This window comes from Oncorhynchus gorbuscha, linkage group LG21 (genome assembly GCF_021184085.1).
Source record: "Oncorhynchus gorbuscha isolate QuinsamMale2020 ecotype Even-year linkage group LG21, OgorEven_v1.0, whole genome shotgun sequence".
Lineage (NCBI taxonomy): Eukaryota > Metazoa > Chordata > Actinopteri > Salmoniformes > Salmonidae > Oncorhynchus > Oncorhynchus gorbuscha.
In genome coordinates, this window is record NC_060193.1 from 6,642,876 (window position 1) to 6,652,875 (window position 10,000).

Genomic DNA, 10,000 nt, shown 5'->3' on the forward strand with positions numbered 1-10,000 from the left:
ATCAGAGCTGCCAGATCAATCATTAGTAGGCAGGCAGAGTAGACGCTCACAGACTTGTGTGTGTGTGTGTGTGTGTGTGTGTGTGTGTGTGTGTGTGTGTGTGTGTGTGTGTGTGTGTGTGTGTGTGTGTGTGTGTGTGTGTGTGTGTGTGTGTGTGTGTGTTGTGTGTGTCTGTGTCTGTGTCTGTGTCTGTGTCTGTCTGTTTCTGTGTCTGTTTCTGTGTCTGTTTCTGTGTCTGTGTCTGTGTCTGTTTCTGTGTCTGTTTCTGTTTCTGTGTCTGTGTCTGTGTCTGTGTCTGTGTCTGTGTCTGTGTCTGTGTCTGTGTCTGTTTCTGTTTCTGTGTCTGTGTCTGTGTCTGTGTCTGTGTCTGTGTCTGTGTCTGTGTCTGTGTCTGTCTGTGTCTGTGTCTGTTTCTGTGTCTGTGTCTGTGTCTGTGTCTGTGTCTGTGTCTGTTTCTATGTGTCCGTACCTGTTTGGCCAGTTTGACAGAGTCAGAAGTCAGTCGGTCTCTTAGATGAGGGTCCAGGTCGGCCGCGGGGGCAATCTCCACCACCTACAAAACACAACACAACTTTATTAACAACACCGCCTTCAAACACAACACAACTTTATTAATAACACCGCCTTCAAACACAATACAACATCATTAACAACACCTTCATTAAACAGAGACAGACTTTCACATCGGAAAAAAAGCTCAACAGGAGATTAGAGGGTTAAAGGACAACATCTCAGAAACATAATTTGACCAAAATAAAACAATATATAATACATTACAATATATATATATATGTGATGTCATTAGAGAAGTAACCATTGGCAAATAAGAGACTTAGAAACAGAAGTATTACAAAAAGTAAAGTCCTAAAAAATAAATTATAAATAGTAAATTAATAAATAGTGAAGTAATAAATACTAATGTAATAAAAAATAAGTAATAAAATAGTAAAAGCATAAATACTAAAGTAATAAATACTGAAGTAATAAATACTGAAGTAATAAATACTGAAGTAATAAATACTAAAGTAATAAATACTAAAGTAATAAATAATGAAGTAATAAATACTGAAGTAATAAATACTGAAGTAATAAATACTAAAGTAATAAATACTAAAGTAATAAATACTGAAGTGATAAATACTAAAGTAATAAATACTGAAGTAATAAATACTAAAGTAATAAATACTAATGTAATAAATACTGAAGTAATAAATACTAAAGTAATAAATACTGAAGTAATAAATACTAAAGTAATAAATACTGAAGTAATAAATACTAAAGTAATAAATACTAAAGTAATAAATACTGAAGTAATAAATACTGAAGACATAAAAAATAGGTACTAAATAGAAAGTAATAAATAGTAAAGTAATAAATAGTAAAGTAATAAATGGTAAAGTAATAATTAGTAAAGTAATAAATAGTAAAGGAATAAATACAAAGTAATAAATTATAAAGTAATAAATAGTAAAGGAATTTTTTTTAAATAAGGAATAAATAATAGAATAATAAATAGTAAAATAATAAATAGTAAAGGAACAAATAGAATGTAATAAATAGTAATAAATAGTCAATTAAAGTAATAACTACTAAAGTAATAAATAGTAAAGGAATAAAGAGTAAAATAATAAATAGTAAATTAATTTTAAAAAAATAAGGATTCTGCAGCGATACGCCATCCCATCTGGTTTGGGCTTAGTGGGACTATAATTTATTTTTCAACAGGACAATGACCAAACACACCTCCAGGCTGTGTAGGGGCTATATGACCAAGAAGGAGAGTGATGGAGTGCTGCATGAGATGACCTGGCCTTAACAATCACTCAACCTCAACCAAACTGAGATGGTTTGGGATGAGTCGGACCGCAAAGTGAAGGAAAAGCAGCCAACAAGTGCTCAGCATATGTGGGAATTAGTTCAAGGTTGTTGGAAAAGCATTCCAGGTGAAGTTAGTTGAGAGAATGCCAAGAGTGTGCAAAGTTGTCATCAAGGCAACGGTTGGCTACTTTGAATAATCTCAAATTTGTTGGTTACTTGTTTGGTTACTACATGATTCCACATGTGTGTTATTTCATAGTTTTGATGTCTTCACTATTATTCTACAATGTTGAAAAAGGTCAAAATAAAGAAAAGCTCTGGAATGAGTAGGTGTTCTAAACTGTTGACTGGTACAGACAGACAGACAGACAGACAGACAGACAGACAGACAGACAGACAGACAGACAGACAGACAGACAGACAGACAGACAGACAGACAGACAGACAGACAGATAGACAGATAGATAGATAGATAGATAGATAGATAGATAGATAGATAGATAGATAGATAGATAGATAGATAGATAGATAGATAGATAGATAGATAGATAGATAGATAGATAGATAGATACCTTCTGATGTCTTCTCTGAATGGAACAGTCTCTCTCATAGAGATGTATTATGTTGCCATACTTATCACCTGGGGATGGAGAGAGTGAGAGGGAGAGAGAGAGAGAGAGAGAGAGAGAGAGAGAGAGAGAGAGAGAGAGAGAGAGAGAGAGAGAGAGAGAGAGAGAGAGAGAGAGAGAGAGAGAAGAGAGAGAGAGAGAGAGAGAGAGAGAGAGAGAGAGAGAGAGAGAGAGAGAGAGAGAGAGAGAGAGAGAGGGGAGAGAGAGAGGGGTAGAGAGAGAGAGAAAGAGAGAGAGAGAGAGAGAGGGGGGTAGAGAGAGCGGTAGAGAGAAAGAGAGAGAGAGAGAGAGAGAGAGGGATAGAGAGAGCGGTAGAGAGAAAGAGAGAGCGAGGGAGAGAGAGAGAGAGAGAGAGAGAGAGAGAGAGAGAGAGAGAGAGAGAGAGAGAGAGAGAGAGAGAGAGAGAGAGAGAGACAGAGGGGTAGAGAGAGACGTAGAGAGAAAGAGAGAGTGAGGGAGAGAAAGAGAGAGAGGTAGAGCGTGAGAAATAGGGAGGGAGGGAGATATTTTGAGTAATTTAAATCCCAAACTTGCCCTGTAGACACTAATTCATCTCCCAATGTCCCCAGACACACACATTTTAAATACTTTATTTGAATCCACCAATTTCAAGGGTCCCTGTTTGCACGGCCCTCCAGGGTACAGAAAGCACCTCCTTCTCCAAACAGCTAGTTTGCCCACGACAGCTGAAACAGAGAAGTATCTAGCCAATTGCTTTGCCCTAGTTTTTGTCAGGCCCACAATCTGGAGGCAACACACTGGAAGCCTGTGTACCTGGCCGAGACTGCCAAATATCAGAGCCACCAGCACCTAAATGAGGCTGTCCAAGCATGCCACGAGCGACACACACACACACACGCACACGCACACGCACACGCGCACACGCACACACACACACACACACACACACACACACACACACACACACACACACACACACACACACACACACACACACACACACACACACTGGCAATTTGTAGCCAACAAATTCCCCTTTAATGAGGCAGAGTAATGACATACAACTCTATACCAACACTCGCACGCACATACACACTTACCCAGGATCTGAACTTCTATGTGTCGTGGTTTCTCGATGAACTTCTCCACAAACAGAGCTCCGTTCCCAAACGCTGTCAGAGCCTCAGAGTAGGCCCTGTGGTAGTTCTCCTCCAGTTCCTGTTAACATAACCGATCAACCAATCAGCTGTCAGAGCCTCAGAGTAGGCCCTGTGGTAGTTCTCCTCCAGTTCCTGTTAACATAACCGATCAACCAATCAGCTGTCAGAGCCTCAGAGTAGGCCCTGTGGTAGTTCTCCTCCAGTTCCTGTTAACATAACCGATCAACCAATCAGCTGTCAGAGCCTCAGAGTAGGCCCTGTGGTAGTTCTCCTCCAGTTCCTGTTAACATAACCGATCAACCAATCAGCTGTCAGAGCCTCAGAGTAGGCCCTGTGGTAGTTCTCCTCCAGTTCCTGTTAACATAACCGATCAACCAATCAGCTGTCAGAGCCTCAGAGTAGGACCTGTGGTAGTTCTCCTCCAGGTCCTGTTAACATAACCGATCAACCAATCAGCTGTCAGAGCTTCAGAGTACGCTCTCTGAGAGAATGACTCCAGTTCCTAGAAGAGATAGTCAATCAATCAATCAAGAAAATCAATAGTTAGTCAAAGACTTACCAACCAGGATTGGGTAGGTTACTTTCTAAATGTAATCGGTTACTAGTTACCTGTCCAAATCAGTGAAGTAACTTTTGGATTCCCCCAAAACTCAGTAACGTTATCTGATTACATTTAGTTACTTTTAGTTTACTTCCCCCTTAAAGCATAAGAAGAAGACAGAAATGTATGTTACCAATTGAACGACATCTATTGCAGGATAAATCAATGTTAAAGTTTATATAGCTGGCCATATATGGATGTTACATTGTACTTTATGGGTTGTTTATATAGGCTTCTTCTAACCCATCACTTTCTACTACAAATAATAATATGATTCAATTATATATTTATATTAAAAACCAAAGTCTATCAGAATTCCAGTCATTCCTATAAATGTTATACCCCTTGATCTTCAAGAACAGGACTTGGAAATATGGAAGAATAGATTATCCAAATGGTTTTAACCTCAGCATAACCCCCACAACTAAGGACTAATTAACCAGCGCTACTCTGTGGTAACTAGTCTCAGATGAATAGACAGAGCTATGGATGCAAGGACTGACCAACCATGATAAAACAAAATATATATAGTTTTAAACCATGTTATGAGGCTATGCAGTGTTTGTTTACATTTACAATGTTTAAAAACTTTGAGTAAAACAAGCTTATATTTTGAACACAGCTCATGAGGCATTTATAAGTTATATTCTTCAAGAATCAATGAATAAATATAGATATAGATAATACTTATTTTCCACCATAAATTGCAAATAAATTCATTAAAAATCCTACAATGTGATTTTCTGGATTTTTTTTCTCATTTTGTCTGTCCTATTTTGAAGTGTACCTATGATGAAAATTGCAGGCCTCTCTCATCATTTTAAGTGGGAGAACTTGCACAATTGGTGGCTGACTAAATACTTTTTTTGCCCCACTGTATATATATACATATCGATATAGATATAGATATAAAGATATCATTTATAAGTCCAAAAATGTATGTAGCAACTACAGATTGCCTCTTTACTATCAAAAGTGTGTGAGTTTGACATTCGGCCTACGGATGGTTTCTTTATCAGCATGAATAATTAGATTGACCAATAAAAGATCCACGTTTACTCCATAGGCTGGGATCCTGTTATTCTATAGGCTGGGATCCTGTTATTCTATAGGCTGGGATCCTGTTATTCCATAGGCTGGGATCCTGTTATTCTATAGGCTGGGATCCTGTTATTCCATATGCGGGGGATCCTGTTATTCTATAGGCTGGGATCCTGTTATTCCATAGGCTGGGATCCTGTTATTCTATAGGCTGGGATCCTGTTATTCCATAGGCTAGGATCCTGTTATTCTATAGGCTGGGATCCTGTTATTCTATAGGCTGGGATCCTGTTATTCTATAGGCTGGGATCCTGTTATTCTATAGGCTGGGATCCTGTTATTCCATAGGCTGGGATCCTGTTATTCTATAGGCTGGGATCCTGTTATTCTATAGGCTGGGATCCTGTTATTCTATAGGCTGGGATCTACACTATGCAGCTGTTATTCTATAGGCTGGGATCTACACTATACACCTGTTATTCTATAGGCTGGGATCCCCAATATGAAGCTGTTAGTCTATAGGCTGGGATCCACACTATGCAGCTGTTATTCTATAGGCTGGGATCTGCACTATACAGCTGTTATTCTATAGGCTGGGATCCACACTATACAGCTGTTATTCTATAGGCTGGGATCCACACTATACAGCTGTTATTCTATAGGCTGGGATCCACACTATACAGCTGCTATTCTATAGGCTGGGATCCCCAATATGCAGCTGTTATTCTATAGGCTGGGATCCACACTATACAGCTGTTATTCTATAGGCTGGGATCCACACTATACAGCTGTTATTCTATAGGCTGGGATCCTGTTATTCTATAGGCTGGGATCCTGTTATTCTATAGGCTGGGATCCTGTTATTCCATAGGCTGGGATCCTGTTATTCTATAGGCTGGGATCCTGTTATTCCATAGGCTGGGATCCTGTTATTCTATAGGCTGGGATCCTGTTATTCTATAGGCTGGGATCCTGTTATTCTATATACGCTGGGATCCTGTTATTCTATAGGCTGGGATCCTGTTATTCCATAGGCTGGGATCCTGTTATTCTATAGGCTGGGATCCTGTTATTCTATAGGCTGGGATCCTGTTATTCTATAGGCTGGGATCCTGTTATTCTATAGGCTGGGATCTACACTATGCAGCTGTTATTCTATAGGCTGGGATCTACACTATACAGCTGTTATTCTATAGGCTGGGATCCCCAATATGCAGCTGTTAGTCTATAGGCTGGGATCCACACTATGCAGCTGTTATTCTATAGGCTGTGATCTGTACTATACAGCTGTTATTCTATAGGCTGGGATCCACACTATACAGCTGTTATTCTATAGGCTGGGATCCACACTATACAGCTGTTATTCTATAGGCTGGGATCCACACTATACAGCTGTTATTCTATAGGCTGGGATCCCCAATATGCAGCTGTTATTCTATAGGCTGGGATCCACACTATACAGCTGTTATTCTATAGGCTGGGATCCACACTATACAGCTGTTAGTCTATAGGCTGGGATCCACACTATACAGCTGTTAGTCTATAGGCTGGGATCCACACTATACAGCTGTTAGTCTATAGGCTGGGATCCCCACTATACAGCTGTTATTCTATAGGCTGGGATCTGCACTATGCAGCTGTTATTCCATAGGCTGGGATCCCCAATATGCAGCTGTTATTCTATAGGCTGGGATCCCCAATATGCAGCTGTTATTCTATAGGCTGGGATCCCCAATATGCAGCTGTTATTCCATAGGCTGGGATCCCCAATATGCAGCTGTTATTCCATAGGCTGGGATCCCCAATATGCAGCTGTTATTCTATAGGCTGGGATCCCCAATATGCAGCTGTTGCCAGATCACATTTTTCACTGGCTGTCCACTGATTTGAAAAACAATGAATGATAAGCAGCTTAAACTTCTTGAATTCAACCATTATTGGGTTTAAATACACATTTAGATTTGTGAACAGCCGTCCAGAATCACCACAGTCCGTAAAGCGCAAATAGCTAAATGAGAGAGCAGCAGTGTGATTCACATCAATGTGCTGTGTAGATATCAATAAGAAGTGACATCCGTATCGCTGTAGACAACACCACTGCTGTCATCCTGACCTCCAAGCGTTTATTCAAGTTGGTTCATCGTTGGATGCCGACAGCAGTCGCACCAGTGTGTCATCATAGTGGTCTCTGACATCATAGTGGTCTCTGACATCATAGTGGTCTCTGACATCATAGTGGTCTCTGACATCATAGTGGTCTCCGTCATCATAGTGGTCTCTGACATCATAGTGGTCTCCGTCATCACATCATAGTGGTCTCTGACATCATAGTGGTCTCCGTCATCACATCATAGTGGTCTCTGACATCATAGTGGTCTCTGTCATCACATCATAGTGGTCTCTGACATCATAGTGGTCTCTGTCATCATAGTGGTCTCTGTCATCATAGTGGTCTCTGTCATCATAGTGGTCTCTGTCATCATAGTGGTCTCTGACATCATAGTGGTCTCTGACATCACATCATAGTGATCTCTGACATCATAGTGGTCTCTGACATCACATCATAGTGATCTCTGACATCATAGTGGTCTCTGACATCATAGTGGTCTCTCTCATCATAGTGGTCTCTGTCATCATAGTGGTCTCTCTTATCATAGTGGTCTCTGTCATCATAGTAGTCTCTGACATCATAGTGGTCTCTGACATCATAGTGGTCTCTGTCATCATAGTGGTCTCCGTCATCATAGTGGTCTCTGACATCATAGTGGTCTCCGTCATCACATCATAGTGGTCTCTGACATCATAGTGGTCTCTGTCATCATAGTGGTCTCTGTCATCATAGTGGTCTCCGTCATCATAGTGGTCTCTGACATCATAGTGGTCTCTGACATCATAGTGGTCTCCGTCATCACATCATAGTGGTCTCTGACATCATAGTGTTCTCTGTCATCATAGTGGTCTCTGTCATCATAGTGGTCTCTGTCATCATAGTGGTCTCCGTCATCATAGTGGTCTCCGTCATCACATCATAGTGGTCTCTGACATCATAGTGGTCTCTGACATCATAGTGGTCTCTGTCATCATAGTGGTCTCCGTCATCATAGTGGTCTCTGACATCATAGTGGTCTCTGTCATCATAGTGGTCTCCGTCATCATAGTGGTCTCTGACATCATAGTGGTCTCTGTCATCATAGTGGTCTCCGTCATCATAGTGGTCTCTGACATCATAGTGGTCTCTGTCATCACATCATAGTGGTCTCTGTCATCATAGTGGTCTCTGTCATCACATCATAGTGGTCTCTGTCATCATAGTGGTCTCTGTCATCACATCATAGTGGTCTCTGTCATCATAGTGGTCTATGACATCATAGTGGTCTCCGTCATCACATCATAGTGGTCTCTGACATCATAGTGGTCTCTGTCATCATAGTGGACTCTGTCATCATAGTGGTCTCCGTCATCATAGTGGTCTCTCTCATCATAGTGGTCTCTGACATCATAGTGGTCTCTGACATCATAGTGGTCTATGACATCATAGTGGTCTCCGTCATCACATCATAGTGGTCTCTGACATCATAGTGGTCTCCGTCATCATAGTGGTCTCTCTCATCATAGTGGTCTCTGACATCATAGTGGTCTCTGACATCATAGTGGTCTCTGTCATCACATCATAGTGGTCTCTGTCATCACATCATAGTGGTCTCTGTCATCACATCATAGTGGTCTCTGTCATCACATCATAGTGGTCTCTGTCATCACATCATAGTGGTCTCTGTCATCACATCATAGTGGTCTCTGTCATCACATCATAGTGGTCTCTGACATCATAGTGGTCTCTGTCATCACATCATAGTGGTCTATGACATCATAGTGGTCTCTGACATCATAGTGGTCTATGACATCATAGTGGTCTCTGTCATCACATCATAGTGGTCTATGACATCATATTGGTCTCTGACATCATAGTGGTCTATGACATCATAGTGGTCTCTGTCATCACATCATAGTATTCTCTGACATCATAGTGGTCTCTGTCATCACATCATAGTATTCTCTGACATCATAGTATTCTCTGTCATCATAGTGGTCTATGACATCATAGTGTTCGCTGTCATCATAGTGGTCTCTGACATCATATAGTGGTCTCTGACATCATAGTGGTCTCTGACATCATAGTGTTCTCAACAACAATAATTTCCCCCCAAAAAAGGTTTCCTAGTAACTTAAAACAATACTTTTATTCAGAATATACAGCTGAAGAACAAACCATTACTTCATTTTTCTATGCATAAGGGAGCATCATCAGCTATATGACAGAGAATGTGTGTGTGTGTTTTTTATTTATTTTACCTTTATTTAACCAGGCAAGTCAGTTAAGAACAAATTCTTATTTTCAATGACGGCCTAGGAACAGTGAGTTCAGGGGAACAGCCTATTCAGGGGCAGAACGACAGATTTGTACCTTGTCAGCTCGGGGGTTTGAACTTGCAACCTTCCGGTTACTAGTCCAATGCTTTAACCACTAGGCTACGCAGCCACCTGTGTGTGTGTGTAATATTATTAAGAAACTATATCTTCTTTCCCATCTTTTTTTGTCTGTCATCCTCTGAGGTTCGAATTGATGAGTCTCTCTCTCTCTCTCTCTCTCTCTCTCTCTCTCTCTCTCTCTCTATAGATCAATATGGTCTTTTACAAGCTGTCATCCATCGTGTTTCCGTCTGATTCGAAGACATTGTTATCTTCCTTGGTCGAGCTCCTGTCTGTTCTCTCCGCTAATAATCACACTGACA

At 40.6% G+C, this 10,000-nt stretch overlaps 1 protein-coding gene across 3 annotated transcripts in view; it reads right to left on the minus strand.

Annotated features, from left to right (window-relative positions):
• The window catches only part of LOC124008783 (pyruvate carboxylase, mitochondrial-like), a 587,218-nt gene that overhangs the window by 519,836 nt on the left and 57,382 nt on the right, over positions 1-10,000 (minus strand). For all 3 annotated transcript variants that reach the window (XM_046320329.1, XM_046320328.1, XM_046320330.1), the window contains exons 8-10: positions 3,509-3,626; positions 2,391-2,458; positions 470-553 (exon numbers count right to left, since the gene is read on the minus strand). In XM_046320329.1, coding sequence (XP_046176285.1) covers positions 470-553; positions 2,391-2,458; positions 3,509-3,626 — 270 coding nt within the window. The remainder of the gene's footprint in view (positions 1-469; positions 554-2,390; positions 2,459-3,508; positions 3,627-10,000) is intronic.